Here is a 23,584-nt window from a genome sequence, read left to right on the forward strand (position 1 = left end):
ACGGAGTTGATGTCCCGTTAACGCGCGCCTTCTTCTCTTGTGGTGTCCGTGGACGGGAGGCTAACGCGTACCCCTCTTGTTCGCAGATGCGCCCCCCCGCCTGGCCATGAGCGAGCGGCAGGCGCTGCACGGCGGGCCCTTCGAGCCCGGGCCGCAGGGTCCCGCCCCGGGGCCCGGGCCGCCGGCGCTGCTCGCGGCGCAGGACGGCTGGATGGTGGCGGCCGGGCCGCCCTACCAGCTTCTGGCGGCGCCGCAGGAGTTCGCCCCGTTCGGCGCGCCCTTCGAGCCGCAGTTCAACAAGGTGGCCCCGTGCTTCCCCTTCCCGCCGGGCTTCGGCTTCGCCGGGCCCAAGGAGCCCTCCGACGAGCCCAAGGACGAGGGCCTGACGGCGCGGCTGCTGGAGAAGCCCCCCGACGGCTCCTCGCCACGCGCCGGCACGCCCGCCGGCGGCGTCGGCTACCGGCCCTGGGAGCAGGAGGGCTACGAGGGCGCCCGGCCGCCGGACAAGCCCGAGCGGCCCTTCAGCAACGGCCAGGACAAGGGCGGCTCGCCGGGCCTCGGCTCCCAGGACAGCTCGCAGTCGAGCGAGCGCATGCCCACCCCCGTGGACAACAAGATGGCAGCGCAGCACCCGGCGCCGCCGTTTCCGATGCAGCATCATCCCTTCGCCGACTTCCCCCCGCACCACGCGGTGTTCTTCGCGGCCGACAAGGGCTCCGGCGAAGAGCCGTCCTTCCAGGTGCCCTCCGTGTCGTCCACCACCACCCGGCACACGCTGCTGCCCATGGCGCCCGCCGAGCAGCCCAGCCACTGGGCCGACCAGCAGCAGCAGCAGCAGCGCAACGGCCTGGCCCCACCGGGCACGCCGGACGGCATGGACAAGGGCACCAAGAAGAAACGCAAGCGCTGCGGCGAGTGCCCAGGCTGCCTCAAGAAGGATAACTGCGGCGAGTGCGGGCCCTGCAGGAGTGTGCGCAGCCACCAGATCTGCAAGATGCGGAAGTGCGATCAGCTCAAGACCAAGAAGGAGAAAGTGAGTACGCTGGTCGCCGCCCAAGTGCGCGCGTCCCCTGGCGCGCATTTCGGCGGCGCATGTGCGCCCGTTCTTTTATCGCGCGCGCGTCCCGAGATACACACGCCGTATAATGAGCGGCGGTTTACCCTGCGCCGCGTGGCACACATCGCAGGAGGGCCCTCGTTGCGTAAATATTATGGCTCGCTCCGGCATCCGAGGAACGGCGATGACTCCTCGCGGCGCCCAGCTTTTACGGCGGCGGGGCCCTGTACGAGGGGGGAGCTGCACCAGTTCCCTGCGCCCCGCTGCTGGGGTCGACCGTGCCCCGACTCGGCATTTGCATCGGCCCCGCGCGACCTCCGGGGCTCGTGGTCCGAATTTTGGCGCTTCTTTTTATCTGGCATCGTCTTTTTGCTTGCTGTCCATCCGAGGCAAGAAATCGGAGCAGCAAGGTTAAGAAGCTTTGTATGGCCACTTTCGTTAAATCCCAAAGAGGTTTGCAGATCATAACGCGGCTGTTGCGCATCGTCAGCACAGCTGTAAGCACTCGCTGCGTAAATGTAAGTGCCGCATACGGGTCGACGGGAGAGAGAGAAAAGAAGTGCGTAAACTCGATGCTAACATTCTGTTATTACATTGAAGCTGTATAGTGGCTATGCTGCTAGAATCTGGCCAAGTTGAGGGATTGATTTTGTTGGAAGATACATAACGCAGCGAGGGGAAAAAAATGTTATTGAACGTGGCTGAATCCTAAGATGCTGATGTGAGACGCGCGAGCAGTAAAAGGGCAAAAAACGAGTCCAGCGCTGCCAGTGTATATTTCTGCAGCTGGCAAGAAGCCGTGCATACGACTGTCCGACGTGTTTCCGTCTTACCTTTACGAAATCGAATCCCGTAGCACCGAAATTTCGAGGTGAAAAAACAAAAAAAGCAACGATATAAGAAAATGAAGCCGCGATTTTTTTTTTTTACCCTGCTGTGTGTGCCACGCATTCTGCTCCTGCTGGATAACCGAGCGGCTAGCATGTCGCTGCATTTCACCGCGCCCTCCTGGAAGTCGCGTGGTGACGGGATCCGGACGAGCGTTACGTCCTCTTGTTCCCGTCCCGGAGCGACCGCCAAGGATCCTCGCCGGGTCCCCTTTGTGCATGCGCATTATTCATGTCGTGACAAGAAGCCCGGTAGAAGCTGCGCGAGGTACAAAGAAGCGGCAGCGGTGACGTCAGATCCGTTTCTTTTTTTTTTCTTTCCCTGCTTGCATGAGCAATGTGCCCCAGCTGTTCTCCGGAGCGGAGAGCTAGAGCCCAGCCCAAGCAGGGAACGCGTGCACGTATGGCCACTCGAGCGTCCCTCTTTTCTCAAAAGTTTCTGGAGCGACCGTCCTTTTCTTTTCTTTTTTTTAGTTTTTGTTGCTGCGCCGCTTTTTTATTTTCCCTCCTTCACGCTAAGCGCGCAAACGTAATGTGCGCGCTGTTTCCTTTCTTTATCTCATTTTTGCCAGTGGCTTAGTTTTCCAGAGGTTTGGCTTGAATGGGCAGATAATATCAATCAGCGGGCCTGCACTCTTGTCATTACGGTGCGCTCGGCCCGGAGCTCTTGTCTGCCGCTCTTTTTTTTCGTGTGTGTGTAATGGGTCCGTTATTGATCATCGTCGACGGTCGCGGCGGCGTCCTCCTCTTCCTCTCTCCTCGCGGCGGTGTGTAACTAATGGAACCACAGTGGCGCGAACAAAACCGCCACTTTGCGGAGCATATGGCGCCCGTTTCCGGTCCTTCCTGGTTGCCCGGATGTGTTCCTCTCCTCGCCTAGGCTCTCCAGATCCTCCTCGGCGAGGGAGGCAGATAGGAGAGAAATGGCTGTGCGACGACGGCCGGATATTTCCTAAACATCGCGTTTACAGCGAGGGAAGCAGGCGCCCGAACTTCCTGCAACGGGAGAGCGGCGAGACTGGTAGCCCGGTCAGCGGACGGAACAGTTGCGCGTCTTGTGTGCCGCGGTACGGACAAACTTTATGTACTGGCGCCGGTTTCTGTCGGGCTTTTGGTTTACAATACCGCTCTTACGCAGTTATACGGGATAGTTTTCGAGATTGCCCGCTCATTTTATCGCGGGTGTCACTTGAGAGAAATTTTGCGGTGTGGTGCTTTTTGAGGGACCTGCCACATTTTAGCGAAACAGCCTCCGGCGCGTCGATGAAGCAGTCTTCAATACCGAAGCCCAGCTGCAAGCTGGCACCGCTCGCAGGAAGGCCTCCCGGTTAGCTCGAAGTGGTCCAACGGGCCTCCCGTGATTGTAGCAGCGCGTGAGGCCAGGGCTCTTTGTTTCCTGCAGGCTTCATTCCGCGGGCCGTTGAATAGAAACTCGTTCCTCAGGTATCTTTTTTTTCCCCCTTCGCACGATACTTTTTTCCGTTGTGATTTAGCGCGGTCGTTAAGAACTCTCGCCAGCAGTTTCCCACAGCCGGTTCGGTACCCTTGTGACGTTTGCACGGAGGCACTATTACCGTAGACGTACAGCTATAGCGCAGTCGCCACTGAGGACCCGTTGCGCGTCACTTTGAATCACTATATATAAACGGCTGCGCGCAGAGGCGTCGCTATATGGCGATAATGATGCGACTTCCACGTAGAAGCGTGCTGCCACTGGCCTTCAAAATAGAGCAGGTAACCCTTGCCGCAGGCGCGCCTTTCGCTGTCGATTTCCGTTTCTTTTTTTCCCCCCTTTGTTTATTCACTTCTTAGAAAGTATGTACACTGCCCTCGACATGTGCTCACGGCCCCCCCCTTGGGCTCCAGTAGTACCCGCTAAGACGCTGGCAACTCTTCTGGTGACGGCGCGTTTTTTTTTTTTTTTATCGGCCGGGGGTGATGTTCGGTGCGCATTCCGCGTCTCCGTTCCCTGCGGCTGCATGCGCGACACGCGGAGCCCTTAGAGACCGTACGCAAGCATCGCGGTATTGTGGCGCTGCTGAACTACTTTCTCAAGAGCGGTGGCGATGTTCGCACGAGAGGACGGGCGGGGAGGGCGGTGAGCGCGCGACACGCGTGTCCCGGTGTAAAAGGGCGCGCCGTGGGCTTTAATCGCTGCCCGGCTGCGGCAAAAGGCAACACGGCCAACTCAGCGGGCGGCGTTTGCTCCCCCCCCCCCCCCCCCCCCCTTCCCGGTGCCGCCTGTAAAAATAGACTTGGCGCTCGGCGCCGCTATTCGCCGCTATACCGCGGCGATGTGCAGCTGCCACCGCCTCTTCTCCTCTTCCGGACGCCGGGTCGAGCAGCGCCACGCGCTTCGGACGCCTCAGTGCCCGAATCGTTGCTTGTGCTGACGCGTCTGGAGCGGCGACGGCAGGCGTCCGCAGTTCCCTGCGGCGCCGCCACCGAGGAGTTGATGCAGAGGGGCGTCTGCGTCCCGGGCCAGACCCTCCGTCTTGTGTTAATCTGCGCAAAGTTTTCTTGAATGTGTCGCTACACCAACTGGCCCAACGTTCTGCTCTACTAAGACCCTTACATAGCCCGTTGCGGTTGCATCGGCTGTCATCGTGCTTGTCCTTCCCTTCACCCCCCTCTCTCTCTCACACACACGCACACACACACACACCTATGTGTTTCTGTGTTGCCTCTTAAGAAAGGAGTGAGTGAAGAAATGTCTTGTTTTTTGAAAGCCATGTAGGTTCACGAAAGAGGCGCGTTTACATGAAGCGTTGGCTCTTTGGCGGGACAACTGCGATTTCGGGCTTGAGATACGTCCGCGTGTGGCGACGACTACGTGTGATGAAACCCTCCATGCTTAGTCTTTCGAAAGCCATGCAAGTCGTTCCTTCGTTTTACAGGGGTATGTGTTGCGTGTCGGAATCTGCCGCAGCGTTCTGGCAGTATTGCAATATATATATATATATATATATATATATATATATATATAGAGAGAGAGAGAGAGAGAGAGAGAGAGAGAGGGGTGTTTCAGGGAAGACTCAGTAATTTTCAGAAATAGGTTTTTCGAGGCAAAGATATGGCTTTTTCAGCGTTGTATTTACCACTGTAGGCGGGCACCAGAACACCGGTCAGTCGTCTGAAGTAGTACGCTGATTAACTAATTTTTATTATTTTAACTATTAAAGTTAAGAGGCTGGTTAAAATTGGGTTTGTAGCCGGTCGTGATAGCCGCAGCAGTTTTCAGAATTTCGAAATCGCGATTACCCTTGGCGCAACAAATGTGGCTTTTTCGACTAGTTACCTTTACTGGAAAGGTTTCTTTGCCTGCATGCTTTTTGAAAGCGCATGTAGTTTCGCATGATGCAGCCGAATTAGGTCGAGCCACAGCGCCTGTGATAATCGCGTTTTCGGAATTCTAGAAACTGATATGGCTATTACTAACGACCGGCTACAAATCTCTAACTGCGACCAGCTGCCTAGCTGCGATGGTTAAAGAGTTAATTATCAGAAATTAGTTAACCAGCTTACTACTTAAGACAATTCACCGGCTTTCCAGTGTCCACCAACTGGTAGTACTATGCCGCAAAAGCCATATTTTCACCCCAAAAAAGCCCTTTAAAAAAAAAATTACCTAACCTTCCCGGAAACACCTCCTACACGCGTATATCAACAGATTTCCGCGTTGCTTTGTCTGACGTGACGTCTGTAGCCAGCAGGCACCTTCTCCTCTTTTTTCCATGTTCCTCCATTGATTCTCCTTTTTTGTGCGTTTTGCACGCTGCTACCCCCTACTTTCCTCCGAGTGTGCGCATGTCCGACCGCCAAGAGTTTCTCCACTCTGACGCGTTTCTGCTTACCCGTTGTCGGCGAGTTTTAGCACCGTCGTACGGTAAATACGCCAGCTGTGGTAACTACGACAGCACGACAAATGGGGCTTGGCAAGCATGGCTACGGTAGAAATGGCAACGCGTTACCGTATCAGCCGCGCGGCTGTGCTAAAACTCTGCTGAACTCGGGTCGAGAGGCAGCCGCGGATCTCTGGGCGTTGACGGAACCAAGACTGGAGAGAGACCTGTTAGGCTTAGATCGGTCTGGTTTCAGTGGGTAGCCGCGCGTAGGTGTCCGGGTTCTCTGTCTCGCTTTCGTTGGTTCAGCTAACACCACTTTCGTCAGGCCGTCAACGCCCTCTTAAGATTATGCTCTGCGAAATTTTATTTTTGGAAATTAAAAAGACAAGCAGCTAGCTTCACTCGCGTTCTTTGAACAGAAGTCGCAGTGAAGACTGAGGTACAAAATAGAAGGGGGAGGGCAGGGCGACGGCGATAAGAGGACGTGGCGGCTAAATGAAGAAAAAATGCTCACAATGTAATGAAAAAAAAAAAAAAAACGAAAGATGTATAGCATAGAGAGAGGTAGAGAGACGTGATGGAAAACAGAGCTAGAGTAGCGATAATACTGATAATGATGCGAAAGAGCGGCAAGTCATTTTTTGCGACGGGCTCAAAGGACGGGGCAAGAGGAGGCGGATATGCGAACGGGCCGACCGTTTGATATCGAGCGAGCTGAGGGTGAGAGAGTGGCTCGTGCTGCTGCTGCCTACGCTAGCCTACGCCGGCAAATTGCCCTTTGGGGCTGTTCCGAGAAGTCGGGACTTGCGCGCGTCCGTTTTGGCGGCCGAACAATGCGTCCTGAGGAACCCCTCCCCCTTTCCTGCCCTCTCTCCATCCCGACGGGAAAAGCGAAAGGGGTGGAGGGATCGGGACGTGGCTCCGATCAAGCGGGTTGGTGGTGCGCACGGGCACTTTTGTACGTCGCATACGCTGTCGAAATGCAGCCCTCGCGGCCAGGATTCGATCCCACGACTTTAGGACCAGCATCCGAACACCACAGCCAGTGAGCCGCCGCGGCGGGGCATTAAGCGAGTTCTTATTCTTGTTTGCTAACTCGCAGAATGCCGTTCGTATTTATTTGCAGCGGTGGCTGCAATGGGAATTTTTCCTATTAATGACAGAAAGACGGGGATACCGAAACAGAAGAAACGAAAGAACCCAGCGTCCAGCTCGTACGTAGCCCCCGTCGCTCGAGTACCTCGAGGCGGTTGACAAGCGGTATCAGTAGGCCTGGGTTTCCTGCGCACTGCGTCAAACCTCATGGCGCCGTTCTGTCCCTTTTCAACGCTTGTCTTCACGTGCAGACCGCGTGATTGCCGGTAGTTCGATCCACAGGCTCGTTTCTCGTGGTCGAGGAGGCCCGACGTCGCGCAGCGACGCACAAGGCGCGGAGGTTGTTACCAATCGCCGCCGGGCGGTCGACTGAGTGAGTATACGGCGGTGCGCGACGGAGCGCCCGGCTTCCGTAGCGTCGGCGGCCCGCTTCTTCGAGAGGATGCACCGTCCAGATGTGCGCCGCCCCTCCTCTCCCTTGGTTTCTTTTTCTTTCTCTTTTTCTCTTCTTTTCTGCCCTTGTTTCCCTCGGCGCGAGCGCCTTCTGGCGGCCATCTGTCCCTTCGCGCGGCGGCAGCGCTCAATAGAAGGCGGCGCGCTCATGCGCACACACGCACGCACACGGGCCGGACGGCCGCGACTGTGTTTCGGAAGCCCTCCTTTGTCTGCGCACCAGCATGTGGTCCGACGAGAGAGGGCCCGGTGTACGCTCCGCCGGCTTCGTCGGACGCAGTGTCGGGCCTGGCCTGGAGCGCTGTTAACGCCGCTGCGCGCTTTTCCGTTGCTCGAAGTGGCATTGGCCGTGTTGGCGCGCGTAATTTCACCGTCCGAGAATAGCATGGTGCTCCCGTATGCCGCTATTGTGTACCGCGATCGACAGCGGTGCATAGCGTTCCCTGTCCCTTTCTATTCCCTAAACGTTTTGAGATATTTCGAGGCATTGCAGCGCGCTTTCCCTAGAGTACTTAGCCGTGCCGCTGGCTAGTGGCAAGCGTATCGGGAGTGATTAAACTTGAGTATCTACAATGCTGGTAAGTTTGTTACCACCCTCTCATAACAAAGGAAACAATCAATGTGTTCCCTTTTCGGGGCTAAAAAGCTCATAGTTGTGATAACATGACCAACTCATCTGCGGGTACTTCGGCGTCCGTAGCCAAGTTTGGGCATCCGGGACTGGGATGTTTTTCGTCGTATGCACTCACACCTGACTAGATTATTGCTGTTGCTTCGCTAAAGTTTGCCAGCGTTGTGGACGATACAGCTGGCGTCAATAAATCATGCGGCAAATCTCTTAAAAAGCGATCGCTCGGAGGAAGCACTGCTGACTTGCTCGGCACTCGCGGTAGCGCAGGTTGGTAATATAACCTGTATCCGGCTATCCATCACGGACGATTCCAACCTCGCTTTTATTGTGACCCCGTAAACTAGATGCCCGAGTCCGAATGTAGACCGCAGTGCTGTAATAGCGTGGGTGCACGCGTAGAGATGAGGTCGGAGCGGCAATCGGGGCACCGCCGAGAGGCAAGCAGATGGAGGCCAAAGGCGAAGGCTGACCTCACCTTATACCTGTGGCCTTCATCCGCACTGCGCATGCGCCCCGCCGCAGCCCCCTCGCCGGACGACGTTTGCCGCTGTCAGGGCTTTGCCTCTCTCTGCTCAGCGATAAAGGCGTCTGACCTCCTCGACCTTCTGCCTTTCCTCGTTAGCACGCTAACGAGTAACGTTGCAACGGTCCCGTCGCCATGTACTACATAACGTGACGCAAGCCGGATGGCCGAAGCGGCGCATTTGATCTTTTTTTTTAATCCGAAAAGCGTTATCGAGCGGTCCTGCGCGCCTGAGGGAGGGCGTCAAGGGCGACCTTCTTTCTCTCTGTCCGGGCCTGCGAGGCACATTTTTGCATGCCGCACACTAAGAAGCGCGGCTTCGTTCGCGAGTGCGTCACGCACGCCTTCTGGGAAGCCCTAGTCGAGGTTGCTGCTCATGCCGACTGTTCGCTTCGTTGCGATTGTACGCGTTGCGCGGTCATGCGCTTCCGCCCGTCCCTACTTTCCTCTCGTTCATTTTGCGCTTTCGCAGAAGTCTGGCGCAGACGGCAGCGTCGGCTAACCGGGCAGTAATCTTCAGAGGGGAGCGGGGGGCATGGAAATTGGTCTTCATTACGGCGGGCGCCGTCCCACTGCGTGTGAACCTTGTGACTCGACGGGAAGGCGTTCTCGCTTCTCCTTCGGCCGTTCGCCCACTGGCAGGGTCGATGAGTGCCTTGTAGGCTGCGTCTTAAAAGGGGAAGCCTGGGCTGTGTTCAATACTAGTGAGGGGCAGGAGCAGGCATCACCCCTGCTGCTTTTTTTTTTTTTTTGCTCACGCATTTGTGCTGCTTTTTACACCGTGCGTTATCGACTGTCGTGTCGGAAAGGCAGACATACTTGTCTACGGGTGTGCCTTAAATTTTTTTTTTCTTCAGATTAATGGCCTTCGTGCAGGGGATGCACTGCTACGAGATCTCCCGCTCCCCTTTCGTGCGAGTGTGCCACTGCGTTCAGACATTTTACCCTGCGATCGTTCACTGGTGGACAACTTTGCCTCGAGCGTGTCATTATAGGCAGGCAGCGGGCTACATTTGTAATGCGGGCGAAACTGGGAAGGGAAGAAGACAGTTGCTGTCGAGTTGCGCGAAATGAGATGGCCCGCCCTGTGGCGCAGAGATGACACTTCGAGGGCATCGTGCGCCTGTGCGACGGTGTGTACGCGCGTTCGGCGGTCGGTTCCATTCCCCCCCTCCAAGAGTTCCGCCGTTCCCTCTTATTAGGTTATCCGGAGAGTGATTAAATGGTGAAAGAAGAAACCGAGCGGGAATCTCCCCTGTTTCCTCCCCGGGTTTTCATCGGGACGACGCGGCCGTTTTGCGGGGCGGAGGCGGGGGGCCGCGCAGCTCGAGGGTTCATTAGAGTCGGCGCCGCGGCCGTTCGGAAACCGAAACTGTCGGCGCCGAGCGGAGCGCGGTGTAATTCCTTTCTTTAATTTTTTTTTTCCCCGTGAAGTGTGGTCGCGCGCGCACCGCGCAAATCCCCAGGGGGTGGAAAATAAGCGAAAGAAAAAGCGGGCGGGGGGTGAACTAAAGCGAAGAAAAAAAAATTAAGAGACGACGTCGCGATGAGGGGACGAACCACTCTCTCGGGGTGGGAGAACGAGCGCGCGCGCGGTATCAACCCTACCCCGCGCAAGGACTATAGGGTCCGTTCCTGGCGCTCTCGGCAACGACAGCCCAATTAGCCGTGGATAATAGCTCCTTCTTCCGACGAAGCTGACGAAACGCCGCCACGGCTCGAACATCGTCGACTGAAACCGACGCGCGCTCTTTTGCTTCTCCGCTGCCACTGGCACGAAGTACGGAGGAAGGCGAGGGGGATGTGGGGCTTCGGTGAACACAAAAGTAAGGATAAAGACGACGGGGGCGGCGCGGATGCCCGGTCTTCCCCCGCTCCGTTGCCTCCGTCGTCGTCACTGGGGCGTTTGTTTTAGCGCTTGTCCGCGATTCCCCCCCATGCTTCTCTCCCCTTCAGCTTCGTGGGCGTCGCGGCGTGGCTTCTTTCTCCGCTAAGTCGCGCTGGAGGGGGTGTGCTTGCGCGGTGCCTCTTTCTACTCACTGCCACCGTTTCGCGCGGCGCCTGTCCGTTTTTAACCTCCCTGACCCCGACGAGGAACCGCGTGGTGAACTGGCGGCCGCTTATCGCGCAAGGACATTCCCTCCCGCTGTAATGCCGGCGCTCGGGCGCGACTGCCTTGCCCCCTACGCCCTTTATTTTTTGCATTGGGTGGAACTGTTCAGGTAATTTTGTGTACATACGTATATATTCAGATTCGGCCCCCTTTCGACTGACAGGCAGTCATAACTCCACTGGACGTCTCATTTATTTCTATTGTCGTTGTTTTTCCAGCAACATCAGTGGCGCACGGCGGCGGAAAATTTTCTACGCCCGCTCGCCTTGTATTGCTCGTTGGAGTACGTAGATGATTTCGTAAGCACTTGCCCGTTTTCGTGCAATTACATGAACAAAAGGGAAAGCTGTGCAGTTGATGGGACCTCGGGTGATCTGAAAAGCTGCGCACCGACTGCAGGAGAGAACTCACTAACTTGGTCCGCCGCACGAATGACGCGGGCGCGGCCGCGACGGACATGGGTGGAGTCGCATATGTGGGCGCAATTATCCGGCGCCCACGCCCAGGGCTCATCACCGGTTCCCGTGCCGACGTGCGGGGACGCCAGCGATTGCACGCCGCCGCAGAATTTCGTCAACTTCGCCGTAATCGCGAGTGCGGAATACGCTTTCCTTTCCCTTGGAGTACGCCAGCTCCCTCACATATAACAGCGTTGCGGCGAGGTCACTTCGGGCATATGCAGTGGTTACGAGTGGAAGCACACCAAGCTCGTCGCGCATAGCGTGCGCTGGCGCGCTCAGCATGTGACAGCTCTGCGAAAGCGTAGGCCGTTATTAAAGTGCGCTTGCTCGTGCGGTGTTTAGTTTTTGCGCTATCTTAAAAAAAAAAAAAAAACTCGATCATCCTTAGTCTTCGTCGTTTGTCGCGCCGCAGTTACTGCACAACGACGGCTGCATCGGGATTTTGGCAGCCGAACAAGAAAAAAAAAATTTGGCAGCACGTGCGCCATTCTAAATATTTTGTTTTTGTTACGTAGAGTTTGAGTCTCCCTCATTGTCTTTGTTGTAAATTTCGCACCTGTCAACTTGCGGGAGAGTTGATAGGCAGAGCGGTGGAGGGGTCCAGTGGAGAGGGTCATCGCATTAAAGCGGTTGTCATCGGTCGTCACGTTTCGAAGTCCCCTTGAGTTGGTTACCTTGCATAGCATGGTTACCTTGCAGTGAAGTGTCCTTGCTGTATGTCTAACGTTGGAATATTCATACTGCTGTGGCACCAATATTCCGCTGTTCACGGCCGCTTTACGCTACTGGCAGGGATGCTTTCTGCCTCAATAATGATGAGCTTACATTGGTCATTGGGTTTTTACGTGCTTAAACTGCACTATGACCTGTGTGGCTTCTTGTAGCTGATGGTTACGGATTTATTTCTGCCCTCCTCTCCGCCGTTATTTAGCTGTAGCTGTCATTTTACTGCGTTGAAATTTGCCGACGTGCCACCTGGCTTTCACGATTCTTACGACCTGGGAAAAGAAAGTGTTACGACTGCAGCTTTGAAGAAAACCTCTACACACGTGGCAGTGCGTCTCGTGCGATCCCCCGGAAGGCAAGGACGTAGCAGTTTGTAAACACCGACCGAGCCTCGCAGCTCCAGCCCGCAGTAGCCGGAAAAAGGAGCGCCGCTGCGGAAGCGCCGGAGAAAGGAGTTGTTAGAGGCGCCGCACGAACGCACAGCGACACACGCGGCGCACGTCTGCCGGGTTTCGCCGGGGTTGCCCGGGAAGCTCGGGCGTGCAAAGCCGCCGGGATGAATGAACAGCGTGGGCGTTTCCCGGGAGACCGAAAGGGGAACGCGGGGAGGAAGGAAGGAAGTGAGGCCGACGGCAAAATGTCGCCGGAAGCGCAGAAACAAAAGACGGCGGCGGGGGAGAAGGGCAGGACACGAAGCCGAACGGATGGCGGCGGCGGTGGGAGTGTCTAACCTAGAGACCGAGACGAACACGGCTGCTGCCCGAGAGCAGCCAGCACAACACGCGGGTGGCTGTGCTGCGCGCGCGATGAGGAGGGAGAACGGAGGGGAGAGGGAGGAGCAGCAGCCAAAAAAGAAAGCGCGGCAAAAACGAAGCAGGCCGGGGAGGGCGCGAAGAGGACGGAGAAAGCGGCCCCGCGGCGGCAGTGGCAGCAGCAGAAAAATCGATGCGGCGGCAGCGGTGGAGGGTGGGGGAAAGGGGGGGGCGCACCAGACGATTCTGGAAGCAGGGTTGGTTGTAAACGGGGTGGTTGCCGGAGCTGGCTCGGTGTGTGCTGCGGGAACGGTGGGAGGGGGCGGTAAGAGCGCCGATGACTCAGAGGTGTTTTCCCCCAGCAGCGCACTTCTCGTTACGTGTGTGCGCGTTCGGCGGCGCTGCTGCTTCTGTCGTCACACTTTTCTTTCTTTCTCTCTCACTTGCTTTCTTCTTCTAGCTTGGCGCTTTGTTTTGTTGTGAGGTTCTGACTTCATCTCGGGGATTCCGAGTGCTCTCTTTTTTCTCTCTTCCTCGTCGTGGCGTTTCCTCTTCTCCGCTGGTCGTGGCCCCTTGTTCTCGTGCGTGACGCGTGTCTAAAGACACAGCTCGCTCGCAGCGCGTGAATCAGCTCGACGCGAACCGGCTATAAGGGCTCGGATGCAGAAACGAGACAGGGAGTCGCGTTTCTGCTCCATGCGACTGCTTGCATATGGCATGTTTCCGCCTACACGTGCCTTTCGGTGTTTTGCGAACCTTGTAGGTAATCACAGCGTTCGTTTCGCGCTCGCTCATCGCCGTACAGAGGGAGAGAGTGATGTCGCGGTTGCTCCGAGTCGGTGCTGGTTCTGTGTTCCTGCCCGAGAACTGTTGTGAGGGGGCAGTGATGATCTTGAGTATTCAAAAAGATTCCAAGCTCGAGCGCCAGAGATGTCATTATCTACCGCGCTTCTCTCTTCTTGGACTGTTTGTCGTATTTGGCTTTCTCGTTTTTGCCTTCCTTTGCCAGAAAATCGGGCTTGTTTTTGCAGAGCAAAACCCACCATTTCTTGTAGAACGTTCGGCGGCCCCAACTGCGGGGCGTTACCAGCAGCCTGCTGTGTTGGGCTTCGCTCGTGCGAAATGGGGGAGCGCTTCGCCGTCGAGGCTAGATGCGTAGGTGTTTTGTGAGGTACGCGTTTGGGAGCCCCGTTCGCTACGTATACTTCGGAAATGCGCGCGTGAGTCATCGCGTCTATCGCTATCTTTTTTGGAGCCCCACTTTTGATATGAAAATCCCGCGTGGCCTGGCAAAACACTTGGCGCAAGAACACCGCGTTTCCGCACTCCTTCTTTGGCCTCCATCGCTTTTTTCAAGCGGTCTTTACGTGTTTTGCCTTCATGTGGCGAAACGGGCAAAGCCTGGCGCTTCACTGCTTTATTTTTCCCTCACCCCTCTGTCCTTCCTACCTTCCCATCGGTTTACTTGGATGCCGAGAAAAATGGTACACCGCGGGAACAAAATAAAAGGTAGGGGCGGGGGATTGCAAAAACTCTCCCAGAGCCCGCCTCCCCCTTGCGCAACGCGGGAGATGCCGGCCTCCATTTGGCGATTGCTTACGATCCCTTTCCCCGTTGCTGTGGCACCCAGCCGCGTTTTTACGGCGCCGGCGAAACCACCCCCTGTCCAAGTGGTGGCGCGCTAGTCGTACGCATCTCTGTCGTTTACGTCGGCGCGCGTTGCGCACGTGCGTTCAGCGGCGGCTGACTCAAGCCGGCCGCGCTGCGGGGAGGGAAGCGCCTCGATTATCGTACCGGGTTGAGTTTTCTGCGCCTTTCCAGCCCGGGAAGTCGTGGGACAGGGGTGGCTGGCGTAGTACATCGACCGGCGGACGCGCAAGCAAGCCTTTTATCCAGTTTTTGATGAGGATGGGAGGTGGGGGTTAGGTTAGGCGAACTGTGGGAACTCGGCGCGAAGAGGAAACGGGGGAAAGCAGTGAAGGAGAAGGGTGAGCAGTTCTTTCCCGCGACGCCTCTCAGGCGGTTTCGGCGTCAACGCCTGGCGTGAAAGGCAGGCGGGACGACGTTGGAGGCGGTGGTACGCTGCGCGCACGGTAGATGGGCGACTCAGAAATGAGAAAGTTCACGCTAGCTTTGCGAACATGGCAGTCCCGCTACATCTGTTGAGAGAGGGAAACAAACCTCTCTGACAGATGAAGTACTTTATAGTTATCGCTAACTCTAACTCGAGTCCACATATCCACTGGCCATTTTCTGGGACGACACATACGTTGCTCCTGCTGACGCAATTAAAGAAGGTCGGCGTGGCTTCTTTGTTTCGGGGTGTGTTTATTGCCTTCGCGTACGCAGTCGTCAGCCGCAGGGGTCTGGCGTCGCTCTTCTCACTACTCAATGGTTGCGCACGTGGCGGCGTTCGCAGGGGCTACCCTCGCGGTTTGCAGGGAGAGCGGGTAGTCGTCGATTTTGAGCGGCGCTCCTTTTCAGCTGCGCGCTGCCATTCTTGCCCGCTGTTCCCGTTCATTTGCGGAGAAAAGGCACATCTCCTTCTGCGTGGCGCATTACTGGGCCTTTCGGTTTTCCGGGGCCTTCCGCCGTGCCTCCTCTTTCCGGTCGTTAGCTCCGGCGTCGTGCGACGGGGAGCCCGGGCCTCCAGTCGCCGTAAAAGCGAGCGGCGGCCGCTTCTATTTTCGTCCTCCCCCCCTCCGGAGAGGAAAAGCGCCCTCTAACGACGCCGGGGCCCGTAACGAGGGGCTCGGTAAACGAATCAAGGATCCCGCGCAGCTGCTGGCTTCACCTTTACGACGACGAATGCCTCCACTCGCTGGTCGCATGCACGCCGGAAGAGTCGCCGCCCTTTTGCTGCGCACGTGAGCCGCCGGGTTCTCGCTGCTACCTGCCTCACAAGCATTGGGGTATCTTCGGTCGAATTGTGCACGCCGCGGCGCTTCTGAGTGGCTCTTGACGTGAGCTACTCATGTGAGTTTGGTCTGACTTCAACGCAGAGTCCGAACGAGTAGCAAGGCGCAACCCCTGGGACGAGCGTTGTCACTTGCAAAGTCGTTCTTGTCTCGAACGAAGTGTTCATCTCGCGTTGGAAGCCTGCGTCGCAATAGGGTGCGCTGTTTCAGATGCTCCGAACGGCGAGTCGAACCCGCTAGTCCTTTCCCTGGATAGCATGATGCCACGGCCAGAGGACAGAAGGCAGACTCACGACGGCAGGGCTTTTAAAACGCCGGATACCGCTGTCGGCCACTCGCTCGTTGAATGGAACGCTGGTATGCAGCAGGTGTCGAAAAAGAGCATACGCGCACCCCGCCCCGTAGGGGGAGGGGGGTGGCTTAGCCTGCGGGTGGGGGGAAAGGCTGGGCCCGTTCTCGGGGGCCCGTTGCGGCCGCTAATGTCGCCGCAAGCTACACCCCGCCAGGGGGCCGGGCTGACGTGGCCGGCACCCCACCCGGAAGGAAGGCGGCCAAGACCGGTAGCGGCGGCGGGGAGCGGACAGGGGCCCCGGCGTGGGGGCCTCGGGCTCCCGCCGCCAAGAAGGAGGGTCGGCGGCCTTGGCCCACCGCGCGGCGACCTTGAACTGCGCGCGCTGCGCCCCACCCTGCACAAGGGAGACACCCGCTGTCGTCCGAGGAGGAGCGGCCCCGCGGGGCACTCCCCCACACCCCCCACCCGTGAAACTCTTCCTTCTGTTCTTCCTGCGGTGGCCCCGTTTAGAAACGCGCGTGCGGGAAAGCGAGTCAGCGCGGTTTAATGCGTGCTTCCCCCCTGCAGCCGGCCGTGGTGATCGTCGGCCGCACTGCCTGGTCGCCCGACGATGAAACAGCACTCGTTTTGTCCTGCAATGTAGGCCAGACTAACGTAATGCGTGTCCTATGCTGCCACGTAAATTTGCTTCGCGACGAATAAAGACAGCACCTCGCGGAAAGGAGGCAGACACCCGTGAGCCTGAACGGTAACCATATACGCGCGGAGAAACGGCCACACTACAATACCTCACTTGCGATTGCGGAATGTGGCGCAGTGCGCTCCGTCTCTGCACGTAGGCTCTCGCAAGAAGGGACTGTGTAAAATGTGCAGGTTGTCGCGTTTTGGACGGAGCGTGTTGCGCAGCACTAAACGCGCACTTAAAATGTCGTTACTTGTTTGTGCTCTTGTCACTGCTGCCGTGGTCGTAACCCTCGCCCGAGAGCCTGTAGCGCTTCTGAACGAATCTCAAGTAGTACCACAACACTGATGAATGCTTGCTTCTCTTTTTCTGATTTTCCAGTAGGCGCGTCTGTCGGCCTGCCATTGAATAATTTTCTGAGCTCATTGTATTTTTCTTCACTCCCATTCAGTGTAGTGGGGCCACTGCGGACGCTCACTAAGGTTTGTCTATTGGAGCGCGTCGCTTGTGCTTTGGGCGTCACTGCAACCGCGTTTGTTGAGGCTGTGACGCTGGTGGATAACACTTGGAGCGAGATTATCAATGGGGTTATCGACAGGAACCGTACTTTGCTTGCTGTCACGATAGCAGCTGGCTAGCGTCGTTGTTGTCGCCGGTATCGGCCAACTGCTTCGTCAAACGAAAGCCGAACGCAACTTCTCAAGGACGCTGCGCAGGCCAGCCTCAAAAGGTCGCTCTGGGTGTTGATCCAGAGCTCTGTAGTCCACATACGGATTTATCGCTCTTGATAGTTACGGCAGAGTTCAGGGGACGCTACTTATTTAAAGACTGTGAAGGTCAATTCATCCGCGAAGGAAGGTATGTCTTGACGTCATCATTTAGACTTTTCCCTGGTTCTGTTTGCTGTGAGCATGATTTTTTATTTTTTTTACATCCCAGTGCTGCATCTGAACTGTCATGCATGCCGCAGTGGAGGGCTCCGGATCGATTGATATCGACCACCTGGGGTGAATAAAATGCGTGGAAATCATGGTGCGCGGGAGTTTTTGCGTTTTGCACCCGCCGGAAAGCCACCACAAGACTGCCAATCGAACCCGCAGACTCTTGCTCGGTAAAAGCAGAACGCTGTCAGAGCTGCGCGGAGCCCGAGCTCACCTCACCGTACACATACCCGGTGCGCTTGCGCGTACGAATGCTGTCAACGAGGCTGTGTTGCAAGTCTGCGTTCCGTGCCTAGTTCCGAGCTTTCCACGATCGAATTTCTTCCTTGCTACTCACTCTCAAAAGCGCCGCAAGGGGTCGCTGTGCCTCATACGGGTGCGGGGATATGTGTGCGCGCACGTGTGCTTCATCTACACCGAGCGCATTATAGGAAGGGGTATCTCTCGCTGCTTGTCGTTGCGCTCATCTGCTTTCGTTGAATTTGCGAACCTCGTTGTGCTACGGGTTATCCTTCGGGGCCATAGTCTCGACCGTCCGCTTGCCTTCGCAGCCTTCACTTTCTGACATCTAGTCACGTCGCCATTCGTTGTGAATTCCCGCGAAAGCACTCCGGTCCTTGTTCGGTTAAAGCGTTTTGTATCCCGCTTCCTGTTCTGCTTTCTGCGAGTATTCACGGCGCACGCGTCGTGACACATGTCGCACCCGTCACACCTTTCCACGCGACGATGCTCTCTGCCTTGGACGTGTTCCGGCCAGAGCTGCGCGGGCGGCGCCCGACTGTGCCGCGCTGCGTAGCGCACCTGCCAGCTCGGCGCAGCAGCACGACTCCATTAGAGGCCGCGCGGGGCCCCGATATCCGGCCTGATCAATCACGCGCGGCCCTCGTAACGAACCTTTGTGCAGTGCCTCGATTATAACCACTGCTCGACCAGCGCGGGCAATCTCGCCGCCCGACGGGTCGCTGAATTGGTTTCTCTCGCGCGGGGCGCTGTGCCTTCTTCCTTCGTGTACGCAGTTATTACCAACACTGTTACTGTCCGTCCTTCCCTCTCTTCCCCCGGCACTGGGTCGCTGCTCTCGCCAGTCGGCGGACCCTTTCTCCTCCGGCGTCCGTTTAAGAAGAACGCAAAGAGTTGAACGGGCTATTACCGGCGAGCCACTTTATGAACGAGCTATCTGCGCGCGCAATCGGCGCGCGTGTAGCGAGCGCACTTATCGTGGGCCGCGATCATCACAGGGAGGAACGACTCTTCGGGCGTGGTGGCGTGTCTTTGACGCCTCTCGGCCGGCCGTGTGGGCTCTCTCCAGGCGGGGGTCACTTGTATCGAGCCCAACCATCTCGGGACGGACGTTTTGTTTTCGCCGGCTTCGTGACGCACCTGCGTGTGTGCGTGCGTGCGTATGTGCGCGTACCCGCCTCAGCTGCTTTCCCTCTCTGTCCCACGAGCTTCGCGCCGGCGGGGAAGACCGCGCGATGCCCATTACTGCTCGCCGTGCGGGGTGAGGAGGGGGCGCCCCTTTCCCCACCTTACACGTCAATTAAGCGGCCGCCGCCGCCTCACTCGAACCTTTTTCTCTTGTATCCACCGGCCCTCTTTCTCTCGAGTGCGCGCCAAATGCTGGCTTTCCTCACCCTCTCCACTGCTGATGCGGCGTCTCGGCTGGCGATGAGAACGGAGCATTGCGCGCGTATCTCCGGGGCCCGGTAACGAACCGCCGCTCCGGATGCGCTGCGCCGGCTTGGCTTTCCGCCGCGCGCCGTGTCCCGGATGAGGTCGCCTTCTCTTGCTGCCGCGCGCGGAAAGTCTCCAGGTGTTCGATTTGCGACGTCGGTTTCGTGACCGACGATCACGCTTTTTTGCTGCTTTGAGAAATCACCGCCGACCGAGTAGCATTTGCGCGCGTGTACTGCTGCGCCTGCTCTGGACGCCGTGCACTCTGGGAAGTGTTAGGTATGCACTGTCGGTTACCGTGGTTGATCTGGATTCGAAGGAGGAGGGGGAAGAACCCTCCTCCCGACCGCTGCCTTCATCTAAGTCTGCTCCGCTTGCATTGCCTTCCTCTACTGCTATAAATAAGGCAAAGTATGCTTCGTGTCTCTGTCCTTGTGTAAGTTCAGTACATATGTTAGGCGCGCTTCAGCGGAGCAGCCTCGTCGCCCAGCTCACTTCTTTTGCGCATACCCCAGCGGTGACTTATGGCTCATGCCGGGCACCTTCTACAAGACCGTTCCGTGATCACTTTAACAGCTCTTACTTCCTCTCTCCTAACCCCGAACCTAGTTGGAAATATCGTCTATGCCGAGAATTCACATTAGATCAGTGTTTTTTGGGCGCCATTTTTTTGTCGGGGTGAATGATGACGGGTCTTATATCGGGAATCGAGAGTGTTGCTGCGATCACCAACGCTTTTTTATGCAGCCGAATTGTTGAGCACTCGTTTCTTCGTTCCTTTCCTAATGTTCACTCACTTGCACGTGGATTGTACTCCAGGTGTTCCGTGTCTTCCACTACAGATGCTGCTGATGGTGACCTTCGCCCGCTATCCCGCGCGGTCGAGGTTATCAGAAGAGATCTTGGCTCGGTCCCGTGTCTGCAGCGTTTGAAATCTGATGACGGTGAAGTCCCGCTGTCCATCTGCGTTCATGGCAGCGCCAATGTGTGCAGGCCGATTCACACGACGGTCCGTTCGCCCGCGGCCCGCGCATCACGTGTTCATGCGTCAGCACATTGAGAGCCGCGCTGACCAGGCCGCGGGCCGACAGCGCGCCTCTCAATGTGCTGACGCATGAACACGTAGTGCGCGGGCCGCGGGTGAACGGACCGTCGTGTGAATCGGCCTATGAACCGCGATTCCGAGACCGTGACTCGAGAAATGCCCTTATGCTGCGCACGGGGTGTTAGCCGGTTTCTTTGCATTAAGTAGATGAGCTGTCAGAGCAGGTGTAACCGGATCGTAGATCGCGCAACGTTTGAGTGGTTTACAGCTCGCAAAGTCAACGCCCAACGTGGAACTACTCTTCTGCTAGTCGATGGTGCGTCTGCTACTCGCTTCCTCGCCGTAGTTCTAGCACGGTAAGCATCCGACTACGCGCGGCCGCGTTGTTGTTGGCAGTGGCGCGCTCCTCGGGAAGCCGTACGCTGCGCTTCTCAAGGCCATACGGTCCGTACCCTCCGAGCAGCGAGCGATAATTGCGGCCAGGTTACTGACTGGCTTCGGCCACGGAGCCAGTGGCCGCTCCGGCGGGCGGCCTTCACTGGCGCGGACATCGACAGGCGGCCCTCTCCGACCGCCGCTCGATCCGGACGCGTGAGAAATGGCTCGCGGCTGCCGCACAAAAGCGGCCCTTATGCGCGCGCTGCAGACGCAACTCCAGTTCGCGGATGGCCTGCTACGCGGGTGATCGCTGAGGTTACTGCGCTGCGAACCTCAACGGCTTTGTATTCCGGCGTCGTCTTGGAGTCGGTGCTACATGCGAAGTTGTTTACGCGCGTGCATCTGACGGAAAGACCGCCACTTTGGGTAGTTAATGCGCTCTGACAACAGATCACTGAAAAAAATAGTGCAGATAAATTAATAAGACCATCGACCCCGTGCTCTTCTCTTGTCGTGTCCTTTAGTTCACTGTGACATTTAAAAGCTAAACTTATTGCTATTTCAGCAGTCGTAAAGAATTATCAGCTGTGGCGAAGTTGAATACAGGGTGCGGGTTTGGTGCGTCATGCACGCGATGGCAATTTTTTCGGCAATACTACACATTTCGAACTTATCCTCTTCGGGCGGTGTCTTCAGTCCAGGACTCGGTCGGCTGTAGCTGTCCGGCTCTCCCGCTCAATCAGAACAGCCTCATAAGATGAGAAAGTGGGGTGGGGGATGTGTGGTTGGTACCCCCGTGGGTACCCATATGGATATTTGAAATAGTTGCTAGAGGTGGGTTGTCAGAACACCTGAAAAGTGTAGAAAGCGACGGTTTTCATCTGCACTGTGTCATTTCGTGCTTACTGTTGTGCACGTCACGTGGTAGCAGTTTCGCGGCCGCGAACGGGAATGAACGAATGCATGAGCGCTGGTCGTTCCAGCTAGCACACGTATACACATTCGCGCACAGTGGGTCGCCAGCCAGTGACGTCAGAGGCAACCTGGCTCCGCGGGTGGCAATGGAGACGAGCGATCGGCGTCGGGAAAGGGCCAAATGAAAGTCGGAGGAGCCCGCGTCTAATAATACCTCTAGGAGACGGCCCCCGCAATAGAAATGGTTAGTCACGCGCATCGGCGTAATGGCCCAACGGGCGCGCTCCGGCGGCGGAGAGCCGGCCTAGCGGAGCCGCCGCCAACCGGGCGGCCCGGGAGCCATAAAATTCATGGACGGTCCCCGACGCTTTTCCTCCTTGCCCGGGCACTCTCCTTTCCCTCTGCCGCGAAGGTTCGATACCGCCGCCCGGCGGCTTTCGCATTCCGCCGAGCGCGTGCCTCATCTTGGCGGCCCGTTTCTTATCCCCTTGCGCGCGTGAATCGCATCGGTCTACCGGGTAGGGGGTGGTGTGCTGTCGTTGTGCTCTACTCCGTCGCGCTGCGAACCCCCCCGTCGGCTCGGGTCGATACTGCGCCCCCCGTGGACGACGAAAAGAAAAAGTACGCCGTGCGTGCGACAACCGTTTCCGGCCGCTTGAAAATTTGCACGTCACCCAAATTTGCCTCCCGACAGTGAGGACGATGGGCATTGCGGGCGCTTTGCTCGTTGGGGCTGTAAAAAACACTCGCACGTGTTCAATGTGGGGGACCGCGGTTAGGCAGAGTTGATGTCAGTGGTGGGAAGTCACTTTTTGTAGACAGACACTGGTTAGGCCTAAAATACTGTAGCATAGAACATTTATTTGCACGACGAACGCTGCGTGTATTTCGCCGTCGGAGTTTATTGCAAATATTTGTAATCGCTTGGCGCTGCACATTTTCTGGTCCGAGTACAGCTTCGTGGCCGTCTCTTTAGTGTGGACCCAAGAGCTTCGCGAGGTGGAGGTCGGCCGAGCAAGGGTCGATGCGGGCGCGGAAAGATGGACGGCGGACCGAAGAGGGAAACGCCCATGGATGGCCGAGTGCGTCGCCATGTGGCCATCGTTACTGTGCCAGTGCTAGGCTACGCATTATGAATCGGTGCCCCACTCGGTACGGTCGTGTTGCGTTGGCATTGAGCTCATCGGCGTAGTCCTCTCTTTAGCTTATGTCTGGACAATTTGGCTTCTTGTGCTGGTAGTGGGCTCTTTGCGAGACCGGTGCCAAGCAGTGCCCGTCCTGCGCCCTGCTGCCATAGTTTTGGAACTGATCGCCACGGCCTTATCGCTCTTGGGGAAAAAAAAATAAGCTCTGATCATGCTCGGTCACAACAAAATTAAAAAATTTAGTGCCGAGACCATCAGCCGAACCCAACCCCCGTTTTTTTTCAGTTGTTTCTTATGCCGTTGCGTGCGCGTTCCTGGGTGCATCGCAGATGGTCTCGTTCATCGTGCACAGTTAACGCAGAGCACGTTCGCTTAAAGAATGCTGTTCACGGGAGAGCTATATGCATGTATACTGTTGCGTTATGCACATAAATGAACGCCAACGTCTGCGCAGTGACAATGATTGAGCTCCATACAACGTGCAGGACCGTACAATTCGTTTATTTGCTTTTTTCTTCCCCTGACTCCCCCAGCTTGTTGACATGCCGACGAGGTCGCATTGTCAGATCGCGATTCTGGCCTCGAGAAGGCTACAGCCGGGAGACAGCAGCACCAGGAAATGAGCGCCCAACTTTGTAGCGCGTTCCATCCTCGGCGACTAAAACGAAGTTGCCAAATAAAGTGCTCTCATTCATTCTTTGTTCGCCGCCGCCTAAAAAAAATAAGAAGTTGAGAATCCGTAGACGCCCTCTGCAGTGGTCTCGCTTGCGTGCGCGTTTCAACTGCCCGGAGGCCGCATGGTCTTGAAGCGCGCAAGCGGTCTACAAAGGAAAGGATAAGCGTCCCAACAACACGCCGTTATGCAAGCGCACGTGCACTTCTCGTCCGCCGTTGTGATTGCCAGTTGACCCGAACACGGACGCACGCACGTTCCTCCACCGCGTGTAAGAGAGCACGCGCGCTGCTGGCTCCAGTGCCGTCGAAGAAAAAGAATCTGGAGCTGGTTGCTGGCTGCATCGTGAGGAGGAAGAGGGGAGAGGAGGAGGCGCGC

At 57.0% G+C, this 23,584-nt stretch overlaps 1 protein-coding gene across 3 annotated transcripts in view; it reads left to right on the plus strand.

Annotated features, from left to right (window-relative positions):
* The window catches only part of Tet (Ten-Eleven Translocation (TET) family protein), a 185,756-nt gene that overhangs the window by 83,747 nt on the left and 78,425 nt on the right, over positions 1-23,584 (plus strand). For all 3 annotated transcript variants that reach the window (XM_089582649.1, XM_089582651.1, XM_089582650.1), the window contains one exon: positions 87-1,033. In XM_089582649.1, coding sequence (XP_089438775.1) covers positions 87-1,033 — 947 coding nt within the window. The remainder of the gene's footprint in view (positions 1-86; positions 1,034-23,584) is intronic.

Source organism: Amblyomma mixtum, chromosome 3, assembly GCF_055824585.1.
Source record: "Amblyomma mixtum isolate Tamu chromosome 3, ASM5582458v1, whole genome shotgun sequence".
Lineage (NCBI taxonomy): Eukaryota > Metazoa > Arthropoda > Arachnida > Ixodida > Ixodidae > Amblyomma > Amblyomma mixtum.